Source organism: Choloepus didactylus, chromosome 2 (assembly GCF_015220235.1).
Source record: "Choloepus didactylus isolate mChoDid1 chromosome 2, mChoDid1.pri, whole genome shotgun sequence".
Classification (NCBI taxonomy): Eukaryota; Metazoa; Chordata; class Mammalia; order Pilosa; family Megalonychidae; genus Choloepus; species Choloepus didactylus.
In genome coordinates this window covers 85348681-85369387 of record NC_051308.1, presented here as the reverse complement: position 1 = coordinate 85369387, position 20707 = coordinate 85348681, and the positions used below count along the sequence as shown (strand labels likewise).

The window sequence follows — 20707 nt, the reverse complement described above, 5'->3', positions numbered from 1 at the left end:
GACATGGAAAGCTGCCTGCAATACATCAAGTAGAAAAATCTGGTCCTATAACAATATATATGTCATGATATTATTATAAGATTAAATGTGTATGTGAAGAAAGCAGGAAAAGATGTAACTCAGATTAACAGTGTCTATTACTAGAAGATGATAATTTCAAGTACTATTGTATAGGCTTCTGTATTTGTGATTTTTTTTTATGATAACCTGTTGCTTACAGAATCAACAAAAACAGTTAAGATATTTTAAGTTTGGAAGAAAAGTTTCAAAACATCCATTCCTTTTAAATCAAGTACCATCCTGGAGAGGAGAGGCTGGGGCGGGGAGCAACTATATTCTTCTTGTAGAGGGATGTACTCATTGGAGTTTGAATGGATTATAAAATTTTTGAAAAATAGGCTGTCTTGCCTTCACATCATCTGAAGACACAGATAATAGGACTAAAGTGCAAGATATCACTTAGCTGAAGTCTAAATTGGTACCCTTATAGGTAAGACCAAAGATTTTCCAAAACCCCTTGTTTGCTTGAGTCATATACATTAGTTGCTGAAGTCAAGCTATTTTTTCCAAAATGGTATATCATATATAAGTCTAAGTAGCTAAACATTCCAATCCTTACATTAAATCTACAGAAATCTAGTAAGCTTGGCTTTCTTCCCCCACTTATGAATTATGAATGCATCTTTGTTGTTTAAAAAAAAAAGTTCTACTACAGGGGTATTACGAAGTGAAAAGCTAAAGTCCATCTTCATCTTCCATCTCCCCACATAAATAAATTCATTAACAATCTCAAACCTTTTCTAAAATCCATACATAAATGCACTATATGTATTTTTGTTTATTTTTATATAAGTGAGATCATATTATAAATAATTCTTGTGATTTGCTTTTTGGACAATTTTGTATGTCAATACATGTAGATCTGCATCATTCATTTTAGCAGCTGCATTCTTAGTATGCTATAGTTTTTGTGTGTGTGCTACATATTACACTGTTTTCTGTTGATGGATATTTTAGTTGTTTCCCTTTTTGGGCACAAAATAGGGCTGCACTGAACAAGTTTTAACATGTACCTTTTGTACCTGTGTCACTAGGGCAAATTTCTAAATTGCTAAGTGTAGTATATACTCATTATCAAATTCTCCTTCAGAAAGACTATGCTACTTTCCATTCCTACCAAAAGACTGAAATTACCTTTATCCTTGAAACCTCCTTCTTCATTTTTATCAATATGATTGATAACTGATAATAATAAACAGTTCCATAGTATTTACTATGTGACAGACCCTGCACTTTATATATGCTAATTCATTGAGTCATCACAACAACCCTATGAGGTAGTTATTGCCATGAACCCCATTTTGAAGATGAGGAAACTGAGACACAGTGATTAGTAAATTGCTCAAAGTTACACAGTTTAGGAAATGGCAGAACTGAGATTCAGACCCAGGAAATCTGGCTCTAAAGTCTGCATTTTTAACCTTTATACTCTATTGCCGCTGCAGGAAAAAAAAAAAAAAAATAAAGGATATTTCTTTGTTTTAATTTGCATTTCCCTAATGCCTTTTAAGTAGAACATTGAACATCTTTTCACATTTTCTTCTTCTGTGACTAGCCTATTCATTTCCTTTGCCCATTTTTCTACTGAGTTGTTTATCTGTTTATGACTTGGAATAGCAGTTTTGTTACTAGGGATAGTAAGTCACTATTATGCATGCTGCTAAAATTTTCTCCCAGTCTCTCTTGTGTTTTGAAATCATGCCTTCCAATTACATAGAAGTCTTTTGTCTTCATTTGGTCAGATATGTCGTTCTTTTTCTTTGTGACTTACATGGCCAAACTTGACCAGAACACTGAACTCAAGAAACCAGGGATCCCTTTCTCATTAATTTCTTCTTTATGATGCTGTGCAAATCATGTCCCTCTCCCTCCTTCAAAATGAAGAAATATTCTCTCTCTCTCGTATCAGGAGGATAATGAAGTAGTGATTGTGATATTTTGAATTCTTCAAGGTTTTTGATAACCACAAACCTTACCTGCATTCATAACATTTTTAAAAGATAAAATTATTCTCATGAGGTCTGTGTTACTACTTTATGATGGCAGAAAACATTTTTAAATGAGTTAATTTCATCTTCATAATATATCCTTGCATATGGTCAGTTTTTCTATGTAAAACATTGTAGTATATTTTAACATGCAGATTTGATTGATGATTAAAAAGACCCCAAACGACTCCAGGTTTGTTTCACCAATGATCCACAAGTCATAAATTCTGCTATGTGGTCCTGATGGAATTTGGCACCAATGCCACTTAATTGGTAAATTTAAGATCTTAGAGAGTAGTGGCATGTGAATTGTACCTTAAAGAACAGGCTTAATTTGAATATGGAAACAGACACAGGGAGAACAGCTTTTCTTAGAATGGAAATAATAAGCAAAAGCAGAGAAAAGGAAAATTATGGAGTTTAAAGAGAAGTACTGAATGGTTCATGGTGTAAAATTGGAAAAGTTGTTCCAGTTCTTAGGTTGATACGTAAAGGTGCTTCTGCCCTTTTCCCCTCTTCAACATTACTCAGTACAAGAGACAGAAATATAAACTCCATCTTTGAGGAAACTAGGATTTCTGTATAATAGATTACTTAAAATTAGAGAAAGATCAGATGTAATTGCTAGCAGAGGGAAAATCATATCACCTAGGATTTTGATCAGCTGCTAATTAACACAGATACCCAAAATAGGAATGGCTTAAACAGGGGTATTATTTTTTCCCATCACAGCAAAGAAATCTGAGGATGGGCAGTCAGGGGCTGATATGGTAGTTCCATACTCACAAGAGAATAGGGCTCTTTGTGGGCTTTCTCCTCTGCCATCCTTAGGATCTTCAAGGATCTCTTTTTGCATACAGAATGGCTACTGGAGTGCCAACTATGACATCCATGTTCCAGGCACCAGGAAAGAGGGCCAATAAAAGGGCACCCACCTTTCAGCTGAGTTATCTCCCTGTAAAGAGATTTCCCTAAAATTTCATAGCTGGGTACATTGTTGCCCCCAGTAATCCAGGAGCCTGTTACTAAGAAAGAAGGGAAGGATGGATACTGGGGAGAAAGCTAGCAGTCTCTTCCATAAGAAGACAGCTGACTGACCCACACACACAGGACTCTGAAAAGGTTCCGAAATGTGAACCCCACCTCTAGCTTCTTTTCCCCTCTCCCACCCAACTTCAGAAGGCCAACACCCTGGCATACACTAACCAATAGCAGATTGGAGAAACTGAACCACCCCAAATAAAAAGGGGTGGTACTGACATAGGTACTGACATTTGTATTCCCCATTAAAAACCCTACTGGTAATTCCATTCCTAAGTATATATCCAACAGAAGGGAAACATGCAGGTTCACACACAAATGTTCATATCAGCATTATTCATAATAGCTAAAAAGTGGGAAATATCTCATGTTTATCAACAGATGAATGGATAAGCAAAATGTGATATATACATACAATGGAATATTTTTCAGCCCTAAAGAGGAATGAAGTTCTGATACATGCAACTACATGGATGAACCTTGAAGATATTATGTTGAATAAAATAAGCCAGACACAAAAGGACAAATATTGTATGATCTCACTGATAATGAAATAATTAGAATAAGCAAATTCATGGAGTTAGAAACTAGAATAGAGGTTACCAGGGGGCAGGGTGGGGATAGGGAATGGGGAGTTAATGCTTAATTAGTACAGAATTTCTATTTGGGGTGACACTACCAATGGATGGTAGTGATGGAAGTGCAACATTGTGAAAGAAATTGACATCACTGAGTTGTATATTTAATTGTGGTTAAAAGGGGAAATTTTAGGTGAGATATATAATTAGAATAAAAAAATTTATAAACATAGGACTGTACAACACAATCTTAATAAACTATGGACTATAATAATATAATTATAATAATACTATTTCACCAATTGTAACAAAGGTACCCCACTTATTAATGCAAAGTATTAATAAGAGGGAAAATTCTGTGTGAGGGTGGTGGTGGGGTTATATGGTAACTATATTTTCTGCATGATTTTTCTGTAAACCTGCAACTTCTCTAATAAAAAAAAATAAAAAAATTGTTTAATGCATATACCCTTTGACCTAACAATTTCACATTTGGAAATTTAAACTGTAAATACATACACATTTGCATAAAGATATATGTATTAAGGTATTCTTTAAATCTTGGTGGTAATCACACACAGAAAGAATATAGAAAAAGCTTAGATGTTCACCAGGGACTGGTTAAATTAAAGAAGATCCATATAAAGGAATACTTTGTGGTCCTTAAAAAAAATGAGATTTATCTGTATGTTCCAATATGGAGAGAAGTCCAAAATATACTCTTAAGAACCCATTTGTGTTTGTGTGTGTCTGTGTGTTAGTCTCTGTATAAAAGCTTTCTGGGAGAGTTCACAAAAATTGTTAGTCATGCTTTCTTTATGGGTTGGGAGAGGTGCCCTCATTTTTTTTTTTAAATCAATTTTATTGAAATATATTCACATACTATACAAAGCGTACAACGAATTGTTCACAGTACCACCATATAGTTGTGTGTCCCTCACCAAAATTAATTTTTGAACATTTTCATTACCACACACACAAAAGTAATAAGAATAAAAAGTTAAAGTGAAAATGAACAATTAAAGTAAAAAAGATGACTGGGTGCTTTTTTTTTTTTTTAATTTTTTGCCCCCGTTTTTCTACTCATCCATCCATACGCTGGACAAAGTGTAGTGTGATCCACTATGGCTTTCCCAATCACATTGTTACCCCTCATAAGCTACATTTTTATACAATCGTCTTCAAGATTCAAGGGTTCTGGGCTGTAGTTTGATAGTTTCAGGTATTTACTGCTTAGCTATTCCAATTCATTAGAACCTAAAAAGGGTTGTCTGTATTGTGCGTAAGAGTGCCCACCAGAGTGACCTCTCAGGTCCTTTTGGAATCTCTCTGCCACGGAAACTTATTTCATTTCACATCCCCCTTTTGGTCAAGAAGATGTTCTCCATCCCACAATGCCAGGTCCAGATTCCTCCCTGGGAGTCATATTCCACATTGCCAGGGGTATTTACACCCCTGGATATCAGATCCCATGTCGGGGGCAGGGCAGTGATTTTATCTGCCGAGTTGGCTTAGCTAGAGAGAGAGAGGGCCACATCTGAGCAACAAGAGGCATTCAGAGAGGGGAGACACTTAGGCACAATTATAGGCAGGCTTAGCCTCTCCTTTGCAGCAACAGTCTTCCCAAGGGCAAGTCCCATAGTTGAGTGCTCAGCCGATCAAACCACCAGTCCCCAATGTCTGTGAGAACATCAGCAACCATCGAGGCAGGGAAGCCCAACACCCCATGCATTCTCCCCCAGCAATGTTCACATTAGTGGTAGCATATAATATTCTCTTTTTGTGCCTGGCTTATTTCGCTCAGCATTATGTCTTGGAGGTTCATCCATGTTGTCATGTTTCACGAGATCGTTCCTTCTTACTGCCGTGTAGTATTCCATCATGTGTATATACCACATTTTATTTATCCACTCATCTGTTGAAGGACATTTGGGTTGTTTCCATCTCTTGGAAATTCTGAATAACGCTGCTATGAGCATTGGCGTGCAGATATCTGTTCGTGTCACTGCTTTCCGATCTTCCGGGTATATACCGGGAAGTGCAATCGCTGGATCGAATGGTAACTCTATTTCTAGTTTTCTAAGGAACTGCCAGACTGCCTTCCAGAGTGGCTGAACCATTATACAGTCCCACCAACAATGAATAGGAGTTCCAATTTCTCCACATCCCCTCCAGGATTTGTACTTTCCTGTTTGTTTAATGGCAGCCATTCTAATCGGTGTGAGATGGTATCTCATTGTGGTCTTAATTTGCATCTCTCTAATAGCTGGTGAAGCTGAACATTTTTTCATGTGTTTCTTGGCCATTTGTATTTCCTCTTCAGAGAACTGTCTTTTCATATCTTTTGCCCATTTTATAATTGGGCTGTCTGTACTATTGTCATTGAGTTGTAGGATTTTTTTATATATGCAAGATATCAGTCTTTTTTATTTTTTAGTCTTGCAGCGACTTCTTTATGCTCTTCTAGGGTCTTCTTGATATCCTTTGTATCCCGTACTATGGTCTCATTGTTCATCTTTAGTTCTTTGAGTAGTTGCTCTAGGTACTGTGTCTCTTCTGGTCTTTTGATTTGGGTGCTTGGGCTTGGGTTATCCATATCGTCTGGTTTTTTCATATGCTTTATAATTTTCTGTTGTTTTTGGCCTCTTGGCATTTGCTTAACTTGATAGGGTTCCTTTAGGATTTGTAGACCAATTGAAGTCCTTATCTCTAATTTATCAGGTCTACAGCTTCGTGAAGTACACTTTCTCTAACTAACCAGCAGATGGCGTCCATGAGCCACCTGTTCTCCACAAGCCAGTTCTCCCCTGCTTTGCCTTTGTGGTGAGTGGGGGAGTGAGTCTTGTGGGGTCCAATTGGTGTACCAAGCTTGCATGTGTAGTTGGTGTTGCCCGCCCTGTATATGGGGCGTGTGTCTGGGCGGTCAGGGAGGGGGGGGTGGCTCTAACAATCAAATCTCCCTGGTGTTCCTGGAGTTTTAAAGCTGCTGCAATAGTCTAATCCTTCAGTTCAGTCCTGCCATAGTTTGTCTCTGCCACTGACCCGCAAGTCCTTGGTATTGGCATATGGCTCCTGAGACTTGCGAGTGGGTCCCTCTTCCAGGCCATCCTCTGTTGTGGGATGACTGTGCTATGTCACAGGTGAGTGCCATCTCCCCAGGGCAGTTCTGGGCTGCTGGGCTGTGTAGGGAGGCTCCCAGTCTGCTGAAATGATGGCTGAATGGGGCTTTGTTAATTCACGCTGCTCCACCTTCCCAACTCTGGGACAACCAGCTGAGGGTGCAGGGAAGGCTAATGTCCATGCCTAGTTTTGTGGTGTGTGCGTGTTATTTGAAGCACTTCCGTCACACTGGGTTGTATGGGGCAGCTCTGGGCTATGGGGCTGGCGATGGGCAGGAGCCTTTCCTGTCCACCAGGATGATGGCTGTGAGCGGACACCCCCCTTTTCTTGGGAAGTTGTGGTGTTTAGTGAATTTTCTCAGCCACTGGATTATTGCCTTTTGTCTCAGAGCTCTCTTAGTTCTGCTCTTGTCTTGACCTGCCCAAATTGCAAGTCTTTGAGGCTTTCTGTATTGGGCTTCTTAGAGTAATTGTTTTAGAAAAAGAAAAAAAGATTAAAAAAAAAAAGGGCCCTCCTCATAGATCTAATGGGTTATTGAAATGTTAAGAGACAAAGCAATTAGGGCCATTAAGGAAAGGTCCACAGGGCAGAGAGATCAGTTTTTCTTTGGGATTTGCATATGAGCCTCAGGGCCTGAGCTCTGCCCTTCCCCTTTCTATATTCACCAGGACTCCAAAAATCCTCCTCTTTTATTTTGGAGTTTTTCTTGCTGTTTTTTGCTATGCCTGTCTCCTCTCTGCTGGGCTGGCTGCTCTCAGATTCTCTGCTGTCTGGTCTCAGTCTGTCTATGGTTGGAGTTTGGATCAGTAGAATGATTTTCCGATAAGAGCTGCCACTGCAGTTCTCCCTTCTCCTTCCCAGCGCCGATGGCCCCTCCTCCCACGGGACTGAGCCTGGCAGGGAGGGGCGCGGGTCCCCTGGCCACAAAAACTTACAGATTTCGCTGATCTCAGCAGTTCGACGTGTTCATGAGTGTTGTATGAAGTATGCCCAAAGTCAAATTGCTCTGTGGTGTCCAGTCCACACAGTTCCTGGCTTTCTACCTACTTTCCTGGAGTAGTAACTAAAACATACAGCTCACCAATCAGCCATCTTGCCCTGCCTCCTCAAATTCCTACTTTTTGAAGTGTTTTTATCAAAAAGGGATGTTGGATTTTGTCAAATACTTTTTTAGCATCTATTGAGATGATCATTTGATTTTTCTCTTTTGATTTGTTAATGTATTGTAATACATTGATTTTCTTATATTGAACCATCCTTGCATGCCTGGAATGAACCCCACTTGATCATGGTGTATGATTTTTTAAATGTGTCTTTGGATTTGATTTGCAAGTATTTTGTTGAGAATTTTTGCATCTATATTCATTAGGGAGATAGACCTGTAGTTCTCCTTTTTTGTAGCATCTTTGCGTGGTTTTGATATTAGATTGATATTAGCTTCATAAAATGAGTTAGATAGGGTTCCATTTTCTTTGATGTTTTGAAAGAGTTTAAGTAAGATTGGTGTCAGTTCTTTTTGGAAAGTTTGGTAGAATTCCCCTGTGAAGCCATCTGGCCCTGAGCATTTATTTGTGGGAAGATTTTTGATGACTGATTGGATCTCTTTACTTGTGATTGGTTGGTTGAGGTCTTCTATTTCTTTTCTGGTCATTCTAGGTTGTTCATAAGTTTCCAGGAAATTGCCCATTTCCTCTACATTATCCAGTTTGTTGGCATACAGTTGTTCATAGTATCCTCTAATAATTTTTTTAATTTCTTCGGGACCCACAGTAATGTCACCTTTCTCATTCATTATTTTGTTTATATGGGTCTTTTCTCTTTTTGATTTTGTCATTCTTGCTAGGGGCTTGTCAATCTTGTTGATCTTCTCAAAGAACCAACTCTTGGTGTTATTTATGCTATTGTGTTTTTTTTTCTGTTCTCTATGTCATTTATTTCTGCTTTAATCTTTGTTATTTCTTTTCTTCTACTTAGTTTAGGATTGCTTTGCTGTTCATTTTCTAACTTCTTCATTTTATCCATTAGTTCTTTGATTTTAGCTTTCTCTTCCTTTTTGATGTATGCATTTAGTGCTATAAATTTCCCCCTCAGTACCGCTTTTGCTGTATCCCATAGGTTTTGAGATGTTGTGTTCTCATTTTCATTCGTCTATATATATTTTGCAATTTCTCTTGCTATTTCTTCTTTAATCTACTTATTGTTTAGGAGTGTGTTGTTTAATCTCCAGGTATTTGTGAATTTTCTAAGTCTCTGATGGTTATTTACTTTTAATTATATTCCATTGTGGTCAGAGAATGTGCTTTGAATAATTTCAATTTTTTTAAATTTATTGAGGCTTGTTTTATGTCTCAGCATATGGTCTATTCTGGAGAAAGTTCCATGAGCACTAGAGAAGAATGTGTATCCTGGTGATTTGGGATGTAATGTTCTATAAATGTCTGATAAATCCAATTCATTTATCAGATTAAGTTTTCAATTTCTTTATTGATCTTCAGTCTGGTTGATCTATCTATAGGAGAGAGTGATGTGTTGTCTCCCACAATTATTGTGGAAACATCAATTCCTTCATTTAGTTTTGCCAGTGTCTGTCTCATGTATTTTGTAGCACCATGATTGGGCGCATAAACATTTATGATTGTTATTCCTTCTTGTTGAATTGCCCCTTTTATTAGTATGTTGTGGTCTTCTTTGTCTCTCATGAAATCCTTGCATTTAAAGTTTATTTTATCTGAGATTAATATTGCTACTCCTGCTTTCTTTTGGCTGTAGCTTGCATGAAATATTTTTTTCCATCCTTTCACTTTCAATTTCTTTGTGTCCCTATGTCTAAGATGAGTCTCTTGTGTGCAACATACTGATGGTTCATATTTTTTTATCCATTCTGCCAATCTGTATCTTTTGATTGGGGAGTTTAATCCATTTACATTCAATGTTATTACCATGAAGGCATTTCTTGAATCAGCCATCTTATCCTTTGGTTTATGTTTGTCAGATACATCTTTTCCCTCCCTCTCTTAATGTCCTTTAAGGTACCCATACTGAATCTCTTCAGTCCTGAACCTTTCTCCATATCTCTCTCTCCTTTCTTTGTTTCTCTGTTGATAGGGCTTCCTTTAGTATCTCAAGTAGGGCAGGGCTCTTGTCAGCAAATCCTCTCAGCATTTGTTTGTCTGTGAAAAATTTAAGCTCTCCCTCAAATTTGAAGGAGAGCTTTGCTGAATAAAGAATTCTTGGTTGGCTATTTTTCTCTCTCAGAATTTTCAACATGTCATGCCACTGCCTTCTCGCCTCCATGGTGGCTGCTGAGTAGTTGCTACTTAGTCTTATGCTGTTTCCTTTGTATGTGGTGAATTGCTTTTCTCTTGCTGCTTTCAGAACTTGCTCCTTCTCTTCAGTATTTGACAGTCTGATCAGAATATGTCTTGGAGTGGGTTTTTTTGGATTTATTCTATTTTGAGTTCATTGGGCATTTATGTGTTTAGAAGATTTGGGATGTTTTCCCCAACAATTTCTTTGAATACTCTTCTAGACCTTTACCCTTTTCTTCCCCTTCTGGAACACCAGTGAGTCTTATATTTGGATGTTTTATATTATCTATCATATCCCTGAGGTCCATTTTGATTTTTTTTATTTTTTCCCCATTCTTTCTTTTGTTCTTTCATTTTCCATTCTGTCATCCTCTGGGTCACTGATTCACTGTTCAGCTTCCTCTAGTCTTGTACTGTGAGTATCCAGAATCTTTTTAATTTGGTCAACAGTTTCTTTTATTTCCATAAGATCGTCTATTTTTTACTTACTCTTGTGATTTCTTATTTATGCTCTTCTAGGGTCTTCTTTATGTCTTTTATATCCTGTGTCATGCTCCTCTTCATGTCCTTTATATCCTCTGCCATGCTCTCATTGTTCATCTTTACTTCTTTGATTAATTGCTCTAAGTACAGTGTCTCCTCTGATCTTTTCATTTGGGTGTTTGGGTTTGCATTATCCATATCACCTGTTTTTTCCATATGCTTTAAATTTTTCTGTTGTTTTCGGCCTTTTGTCATTTGCTTAACTTGATAGATTTCTTTTAGGATATGTAGGCTAATTCAAAGTCTAATCTCTAATTTGTCATGCATACAGCTTGGTGGTGTACACTTTCTCTAACTAACCAGCAGGTGGCATCCGCGAGCCACCTATTCCCCTCAAACCAGTTCTCCCCAAGTTTGTCTTTGTGATGTGTGGGGGTCTGATTCTTGTGGGGGTCCAATTAGTGCACCAAGTTTGGGTGTATTGTTGCTGCTGTCTGCCCTGAATGTGGGGCGTGTGTCTGAGCACTTAGGGTGGGAGGGCGGCTTTAATAATCAAACTTCCAAGGTGTTCCTGGAGATTTAAGGCTGTTGCAAGAGTCTAAACCTTCAGTTCAGTCTCACCACAGATTGTCTCTGCCACTGACCAATCTTTGGTATTGGTGTATGGTCCCTGGGATTTCCAAGTGGGTCCCTCTTCCAAGCCGTGCCCTCCCAGGGCCTCTGCTGAGGGAAGGCTGTGCTATGTCACAGGTGCACACCATCCCTCAAGGGAAGTTCTGGGGTGCCGGGCAGTATAGGAGCGTTCCCAGCCTGCTGAAAGGATGGCTGTGTGGGGCGTGTTAATTTCCCCCTTTTGCACAGCTCCGCCTTCCTAGTTCTGGGACAATTAGCTGTGGGTGCACAAAAGGCTATTGTCCACACCCGATTCTGTGGCATGTGCATGTGATGTTGGAAACACTTCCCGTCACACTGGGTTTTTTGGCGTGGCTCTGGGCTGTGGCGCCAGCACCAGGCAGGAGTGTTCCCAGCCCACCGGGAAGATGGCTGTAAGGGGCATGGTTATTTTCCCCTTTTGGCTAACCTCTGCCTGCCTCGCTCTGAGACAGTTAACAGCGGGCACACAAAAGGCTATCGTCCACGCCAGATATTGAGGTGTACCCATAGCCTGTTTCTGCCGCGCTTCACTGTGCAGTTCTTGCAGCCATACCCGCAGCCACTTTTGGGTTTTTTAAAAAAAAGTAGTCCGATTCCATATGCCAACCCACGGTTTCCCCACACCGCAGCATGGCTGCCAGATATTCAGCTGGCTTACTTACTTATTTCAGAATGTAGACTCCCGGTTTCAACAAGTGCACAGTCCCTGAGGATTTAGCATACCTTGTCCAGATGGTGCATCGCTGGAACTGGTGTTCTGGGTCACTTTCTGGCTTTTATCTAGTATTTTTCACGGAAATGTTTTTTTGCCCTGTCTCTCCTAACTGCCCTCTTCTGGAAGTCTGGTACCCTTATTTTTGTTCCTTCCCTTATATCTTTCTAAACTCTTGGAGTTTTAGACCAAACTCATATATTACTTTACTGTTTAAGAAAAAAAAAAACACCTCCTTCAAACCCATGTCTCTCTCAAACTATTTCCCTCTTGCCTCCCCTTCACTGTCAGACTTCTCGAATTAGTCTCCACTTTCTCACTTCCCATTCCTTTCTCAGTCCATTGCAATCTGATTTTTGTTCTCATCACTTCACTGCTTTTGCCAAGATCTCCAATTCCCTCTTGGTTGCTAAATCCACTGGCTGCTCTTACTCTTTTAACCCACATGATCTATAGTGATGAGCAGTTCACCCTTCTTAAGAATGCATTTCCTTTCGCTTTTATTGTACTTGACTCTTCTTGTTTTCCTTCTAGCTTTCGGACTCCTCATACCCTTTTGTCACTTTTGTAGATTTAAATGTTCACATTCATCAGGTTACACTCTTAGGAATCTTCCTCAATCTGCATATTCTCTTTCAGTATTCACATCTACTCCCACAGGAACCTCAAACTCAGTTTAAACAAAACTGATTTCATATCCATCCTCACCTCAACTGATACTGATTGCCTCTTTCATTTCCTATCCCTTTAAAAGACATCATCATCAACTATCTCAACTATCTTAAGCTAGACTGTCTCTGTGACAGTCCAGTCACCAAGGCCTATTTACCTTAATATTTCTCAACTCCATCCACTTCTTTCCCACTTCTGCTGCTCAAGCTCATAATCTTTTCTCAGATTACTGCGCTATCTGCAAACTAGTCTCTAAGTCTCTCATCCTGTCTCTCCCCTCTCTTTGTACTCCTCTTCTTTTCCTCTCCTTAGCCAAAGTACTTTTACTGAAACACATCTAATCATGTCATTCCCCCTCACAACTCTGAACTGTCTATGGCCATCCACTGGTCTAGCGATGAAATTAAAATACCCACACATGACTTACAAGTCCCATCATGATTGCTTTCCAGCCTCAGTATCCTCAGTCACCGTACACCTCCACACTGCACCAGAGCCACACTGCTGAATATCTCAATTCCTCAAACACCCCAGCTTTGCATATCCTCACTATGGGCTTGCTTACATGCTATCCATTCCCTCTAGAGCTCTCCCCACCTGCACACCTGCAGATAGCTTACTCCACCTTATCCTTAAGGTCATCACTTCACATTACTTTTTTCTCCAAGAAGCCTTCTGTGAACCTCAACTTAAGATGCAGGGGACCCTCCTGAGTACTCACAGGACTCTTTTACGTCCTTTCTTATAGATCTTATCATATCAGATTAACTCACTAACTTATAAACTATGAGTGAATGCAAGGACCATGCCTTTCTTCACCATCGTATTCCTAGCATCTACCTCTGTATAATGCCTGACACATAATGCACATAGAGTAATTATTAGATGGCGTCATTCCTTCATTCATTCATTTAACCAAATGGAAACTAATGGGAAAGCAAATAGTCATGAATGTAGGAATGATTAACAAATAACTGTCATTGAATCCCCCCACTTCTTTCCTCTTTAGCCTTTCTTCCATACCTTAACATTATGGCAATAATGAGACTAAAAGTCTAGCAATTAAGTTAGGTAAAAAGGGAAAGAAAAGTTATTAGTCTTTCCACTCGTTCTTTAAGTATGTTAATTGAGTTAATTGTGTGTGTGGTTTGGTTTAGTTTTGTGATTTTTAAAATTTAATATAGTTGTTTTTGTATTTAATTTGTTTAATAGGCATTAATAGGTTGTATTCTATTTGCAACCTAAGGACAGGAAGAAAGTTGCATTACGCTATGATACTGTTTCTATAAAGAGATTATTTGCTAGTGTCGGGTTTTCCCGCCAGAACATGTTTTAAAATTTATAACCTAGTCTCCCCTCTGCATCCACCTTCATTGTATGTGTACATGTATATTACCAAAGTAAGTGTGAACATCATTTTCTCTATAATGATAAATTTTCTTACTATGAGTTTGTTCATTTTAAGTGACAACTCAGGCTGACAAATATCTTTCCTTACCATTAACAGTTGGGCTCATTAGACCATCTTGTCTTGAGGCTGAGAGCAGGGATAAGAAAGATCTGCAGGATATTTTATGTATCCATAAATAGTTTTTTGGTGTGAGTGGTTATGTGGTATATTTTTTTCAGCTGACATAAAAATGATTGAGTAATATAAGCTATAGGGACTTGGTTTTAACTGCACTGAGTAAACTAGTACAGCTAGTGCTGTCAAGGTCCTTAGGGATGGCAGTTTCTGTTTTTTTGTTTTAAAGTTTGTTTGTTTGTTTGTTAGCAAACAAGCAGAACTCTGGTGAATGAGCTCTAATTTCTTTTTTTTAATCCAGGGAGGAAAACCTTTAAAATTAATTATAGAAAAGGAGCATATAGGGATCTGCTCTTTCAAACAGAAAACATCAGTTGAATGTTTTTACAAATACCTGGTTGAAAAAACATAAAATCCAGGGAGCAGGTAAAGCTAAATTTTTCCCCAAGTGAGATCTCAAGTGGAATTTTTTTTTAATAAAAACATAATTTTATTATAATGTTAAGTGAAAAAGCAGACCACAAAACTTAATGCATAATATGAGCTGTATTATTTTTTTTTTCATTGCATTAACTTATTTTTTTTTTCCATTTTTATTGAGATTGTTCAGATACTATACAATTATCCAAAGATCCAAAGTGTACAATCACTTGCCCCTGGGTACCCTCATACAGCTGTGCATCCATCACACTTAATTTTTGTTCAATTTTTAGAAACTTTTCATTACTCCAGACAAGAAATAAAGTGAAAGATGAAAAAAGAAAAAAAGAAAAGGAAACTCTAAACCTCCCCTATCCCTAACCAACTCCCCTCAGTTGTTGACTCCTAGTATTGATATAGTACGTTTGTTACTGTTTATGAAAAAAAATGTTGAAATACTACTAACTGTAGTATATAGTTTGTAATAGGTATATAGTTCTTCCCTATATGCCCCTCTATTATTAACTTCTAATTGTCATACATTTGTTCTGGTTCATGAAGTGATTTCTAGTATTTGTACAGTTGATCATGGACATTGCCCACCATAGGATTCAGTTTTATACATTTCCATCTTTTGACCTCCAGCTTTCCTTCTGGTGACATATATGACTCTGAGCTTCCCCTTTCCACCTCATTCACACACCATTCGGCACTGTTAGTTATTCTCACATCTTGCTACCAACACCCCTGTTCATTTCCAAACATTTAAGTTCATCCTAATTGAACATTCTGCTCATACTAAGCAAGAGCATCTACATTTCTTCCACAAGGCAGGAGGGAGAGTCAAAGAAGGTAGAGAGGCCAAAAGAAAGAGGAAACAAAAAAAAATGGCAGCTAGGAAGCAGCAAAAGGAAAAACAACCTTAAATCAAAGTAGAATAAAGAATCAGACAATACCACCAATGTCAAGTGTCTAACATGCCTCCCCTTTCCCCCCCTCTTATCTGCATTCACCTTGGTATATCACCTTTGTTACATTAAAGGAAGCATAATACAATGATTCTATTAGTTACAGTCTCTAGTTTATGCTGATTGCATCCCTCCCCCAATGCCTCCCCATTTTTAACACCTTGCAAGGTTGACATTTGCTTGTTCTCCCTCGTAAAAGAACATATTTGTACATTTTATCACAATTGTTGAATACTCTAGATTTCAACAAGTTACACAGTCCCAGTCGTTATCTTTCCTCCTTTCTTGTGGTGTCTCACATGCTCCCCATCTTTCTCTCTCAACCATATTCATAGTTACCTTTGTTCAGTGTACTTACATTGTTGTGCTACCATCTCCCAAAATTGTGTTCCAAACCACACACTCCTGTCTTCTATCACCCTGTAGTGCTCCCTTTAGTATTTCCTGTAGGGCAAGTGTCTTGTTCACAAAGTCTCTCATTGTCTGTTTGTCAGAAAATATTTTGAGCTCTCCCTCATATTTGAAGGACAGCTTTGCTGGATACAGGATTCTTGGTTGGCAGTTTTTCTCTTTCAGTATCTTAAATATATCACACCACTTCCTTCTTGCCTCCATGGTTTCTGCTGAGATCCGCACATAGTCTTATTAAGCTTCCTTTGTATGTAATGGATTGCTTTTCTCTTGCTGCTTTCAGGATTCTCTCTTTGTCTTTGACATTTGATAATCTGATTATTAAGTGTCTTGGCGTAGGCCTATACATATCTCTTCTGTTTGGAGTACACTGCGCTTCTTGGATCTGTAATTTTATGTCTTTCATAAAAGATGGGAAATTTTCATTAATTATTTCCTCTATTATTGCTTCTGCCCCCTTTCCCTTCTCTTCTCCTTCTGGGACACCAATGATACATACATTATTGTACTTTGTTTCATCCTTGAGTTCCCGGAGACGTTGCTCATATTTTTTCATTCTTTTCTCCATCTGCTCCTTTGCGTGTAGGCTTTCAGGTGTTTTGTTCTCCAGTTCCTGAGTGTTTTCTTCTGCCTCTTGAGATCTGCTGTTGTATGTTTCCATTGTGTCTTTCATCTCTTGTGTTGTGCCTTTCATTTCCATGGATTCTACTAGTAGGTTTTTTGAACTTTTGATTTCTGCTGTATACATGTCCAGTTCTTCCTTTACAGCCTCTATCTCTTTTGCAATATCTTCTCCAAACTTTTTGAATTGATTTAGCATTAGTTGTTTAAATTCCTGTATCAGTTGAAGTGTACGTTTGTTCCTTTGACTGGGCCATAACTTTGTTTTTCTTAGTGTAGGTTGTAATTTTCTGTTGTCTAGGCATGGTTTCCTTGGTTATCCAAATCGGTTTTCTCAGACCAGAACAGGCTCAGGTCCCAGAGGGAAGAAATATTCAGTATCTGGTTTCCCTGAGGGTGTGTCTTAGAAAATTGCTCCACCCTTTGATGCCTCGGGTCACTGTGCTTTTCTGCCCAGCAGGTGATGCCTGTCAGCCTATAATTCTTGACTGGTGTGAGGAGGTGTGGCCGTGTTCCCCCAGGCTCTGGGGTCTGGTTCTGAATGGAAAGGGCCCCACCCCTTTCCTCCTAGAGAAGACAGACCCCTCAGGTGGAGGTCATTAGCATTTCAATGGTCTCTCTCTCTGCTTGTGCTGTCTCCACCCTTCCCAGAGTCACAGCCCTGGAAACTGAAAATGACTGGGGCTTTCTCCACTGAGCCAAAAAAGAAACAGATAGTCCCCTTCAGACCCAGTCCGAGGCAACCCTCCGGCTCTCCCAGGTCAGTCGTCACCCAAAGCCTCTGTCTGTTTTTTGGGGCTGTGTACCTGTAGTGAGCAGTTCACACTCGCTACTTAAAACCCCAGTTGGAGCTCAGCTGAGCTGTATTCACTTGCTGGGAGAGAGCTTCTCTGTGGTACCACGCGGCTCCGCAGCTCAGGCTATGGGGGAGGGGGTCTCCCGACCTGGTTCCACAGGTTTTACTTACAGATTTTATGCTGTGTTCTTGGGCATTCCTCCCAATTCAGGTTGGTGTATGATGAGTGGATGGTCTCGTTTGTCCCCCCGCAGTTATTCTGGATTATTTACTAGTTGTTTCTGGTTTTTTGTAGTTGTTCCAGGGGGACTACTTAGCTTCCACTCCTCTCTATGCCGCCATCTTGCCCTGATCTCAAGTGCTATTTTTAAAGAACTGATTAGGTCCTATATAAATTTGTTGGTAGAGTATTAGGATACTGAATTATGTTAATTAACTACCTGGAAAGTTTTCAAACAAGGTGAAATGTTTTAGAAATGCATGCTGATGAATACAGGCATATATTGATACATCCTGCTTACTGGCCAGGCTGTCTCTTCAAGAATTCAATGAGTCTAGAATCATAACTGCCAAGTTAATCAGAAATTCACCTGCACTGGAGTCCAGGATGCTGTCGTTGATTTTGTGTAACAATAAGCATTTTTAATTAAAAATTTCCTGAATTTGTAACTGAATCTGTAAACATGTGGCAATTTGAGCTAACACAACCAAGCATCATTGGAGCTGTGAGGGAATTGTGGCGTTTTAAAAATTGAGTAGTTTAGCTGAGAAAATCCAGCTGTGTTTTACTTAACATAGCACTCACTAATCAGAGTTCTTTGACATCTTTTTTTTTTCCTACATCATTATATCAGATGGTGTGTGTGTTGACTTCCATCCCCCAGCCTTTCAACTTTTGTCTTTAAGACTGATTTCAGACAGGGATGAGGGTTAAAGCAATATAATACTCATTCTCTGCAGTGAGTATTAAAAAGCCTCTCCGCCTTTGGTTTCTCTCTTAAATAAGTTAGAAGCAACATGTAATCAGCAGCAGCAAAGCAATTAGATTTTTAACCCTTACCTATCACACTATGTGAAGGTTTTGGAGTTTACACAGAAATAAAGATTGTCTGCTGACCTTAAAACAAAACTGTAAAGAATGTGGTGTTCCTTACTTAGAAGTAAAACTGCCCCTGGGAAGCAGTTTTTCAGTTAAACCAAGAAATAGTCAGAATGCAGCCCTGAATTATTCTTACATGGTATTTGGTGTGGTGGGAAGGTTGGGAAGAAAACCTTGTCCATAGTCAGAGGATTCAGTGTCTAGTTAAGAGACACTGATGAAAGCCACTGTCAGATAGGACTAGGGAAAGTCATTTTAAATGCCTATTATTCTCTGGATAAATCCACATTCTGTTTTTCATTAGAGGAGTAAACTGTGATGTCACACAGAGCTGCTAAAACTTGCTAGTCAGTAATCTAAGAAAACCAAATGCATATGAAGGTACAGGGGTGGGGGAGAAAAAATGATTTAGAGAGGGGACTTGGGTTACTAATGCTATTGTATAGAAATATTTGTACAGATAATGCCCTCTTACCTCCCATCCCCATTCTCAGACTGCTTGATCTTCCTGTTTACTGTAATCCTGCTTCTCTGGGAATTACTGCTATCTTCTCAGAGACACTTTTCTTCCTAATACTGGAAGGGCTTGCTTATTGATTCAGTAGCAATGATGAACATACTAGTTACTTCAGTTTTCAATTCATTTATTTATACATATAAATAAATGCTAAACAATAGGAAATTCTGAACTATGCCTTAATTGAAATTCCATTAACTAGGGGAAGTTTTAAGTTGTGATTCCAGATGGCTTGGTTGTAATATCAATTTATGACTGCACTTGGAAGTTAGTCCTGAATATCAAAGTGAAATTTATTCAGCTTTGAAAATGCAGTGCAAAAAAAGAGTTTTATCTACTTTCTTGAGGGAAAAATACCATATGTAACCCAGATAATTTAAGATAAAATAATACCTGGAAACATTGAACTAGGGTAAGCACTGCAAATGAAACAATAGATGTGAGAGAAAGATTGCACTTGCAAGGTGGGGCATCACAAATATCTTCTAGTGAGGGGTGGGGCAGGAATTATATATGAAACAAGCTGAAGTTTCTCAGGTTTGTCCTCTAAATAGAGTTGTGATGAGATTTTCCTCCATCCCCAGAATTGCCTCAGTTTTTTCTACTTCCCTTGACTCTAAGAAATTGTTAGTGGAAATGGGTAGGGACCTTTCTTCCTTTCTATATTAAAATAGTCACCTTTGCCACGTTTGCAGAGCCTGTTCTTTGAGTCCTACAAAAGCTGCGGCTTCTTCTGGCTGCCTTATGGCTTTAATCTCCTTATAGGTGTAGCACCATGGCAACAGGCCCAGCCTAGAGCCCAGGAACCTTGTTTGTATTACCTGTGGGGCTAGATGCAGCCTGAAGGGAGAGAAGAAGGAATATTACCTATCCTGCAGCCTGTTTGGATGAAGATGACTTCTTATTCTGTTGTTTGCAATTCTGTTCCGCTTCTGTCGAAGACTTGAAACAACACCTGGAGAACGTTTATCCAAAGATGTTATCTGTAATCGAGGAGAGCAGGGAAACCATCTTCTTTTGGTTCCTGTCTTCTAAACAACAGAGAGTTGTTTTCTGAGATGTAGTTCAGAAAGCGACTTGCTATACCGTGACATGTGGCACCGCTATGATTTGGGGCTGCACTGCCAGGTGGCTGTACAGTTGCTTCATGTAGGTAGATACTTATTTTGTTTGAAATGAAATTAATGTTTTAGAAAAATTTCTTAGAGAACTTTAAAAATAGGAGTAAGCTGCTTATTGGTACCTCCTTCTACTTTAAATATGCCTTGCTCTTTCCTTTTGAGAGGCTCACCCCCAATATATGAGAGGCTTTTCCCCTCCAGCAATTCTTTCTGGGAAAAGGGGGCTGAAATTGTTGCTTGATATGTGTTTAAGAAAGATTACAGTGTCCTGTTGTCTCAATCAGGCTTCCTATGAAGCATACTGGAAAAAATTGTATGGTAATTATATTAAGGCAAAATCTTTCAACATTTAGCTACTCAAAGTGCTATATTTGTAGTATACAACATACCATTGTCTTATCCAATAGAACAAAGGGAAATAAATGTAGAGCTGTTACATTATTGTATTTTTTAAAATACAGACTATTAGGTGGGATTTGTCCCTTTTGTGCATACTTCGTATTAGCAATAGGAAAAATAAATGTTGAGTTTTTTACCCTAAAAAGAATGCTGAAAATCAGAACACGTATTTTTCAGCTTAAAATTTAAATAGTGAATGATTTTTGTGGGAAGA

General features: G+C 38.8%; 1 protein-coding gene across 7 annotated transcripts in view; it reads left to right on the top strand.

The window, feature by feature from the left end:
* Positions 1-20707, top strand: part of RASAL2 (RAS protein activator like 2) — a 531908-nt gene that overhangs the window by 451813 nt on the left and 59388 nt on the right. Inside the window, exon 1 of one of the 7 annotated variants that reach the window (XM_037825278.1) lies at positions 19740-20122. The exons of the other annotated variants lie outside the window; for them this stretch is intronic. Coding sequence (XP_037681206.1) covers positions 20079-20122 — 44 coding nt within the window. The 5' untranslated portion in view covers positions 19740-20078. Of the gene's footprint in view, positions 1-19739; positions 20123-20707 lie in introns of those variants that run through there. 7 annotated transcript variants of the gene reach the window in all.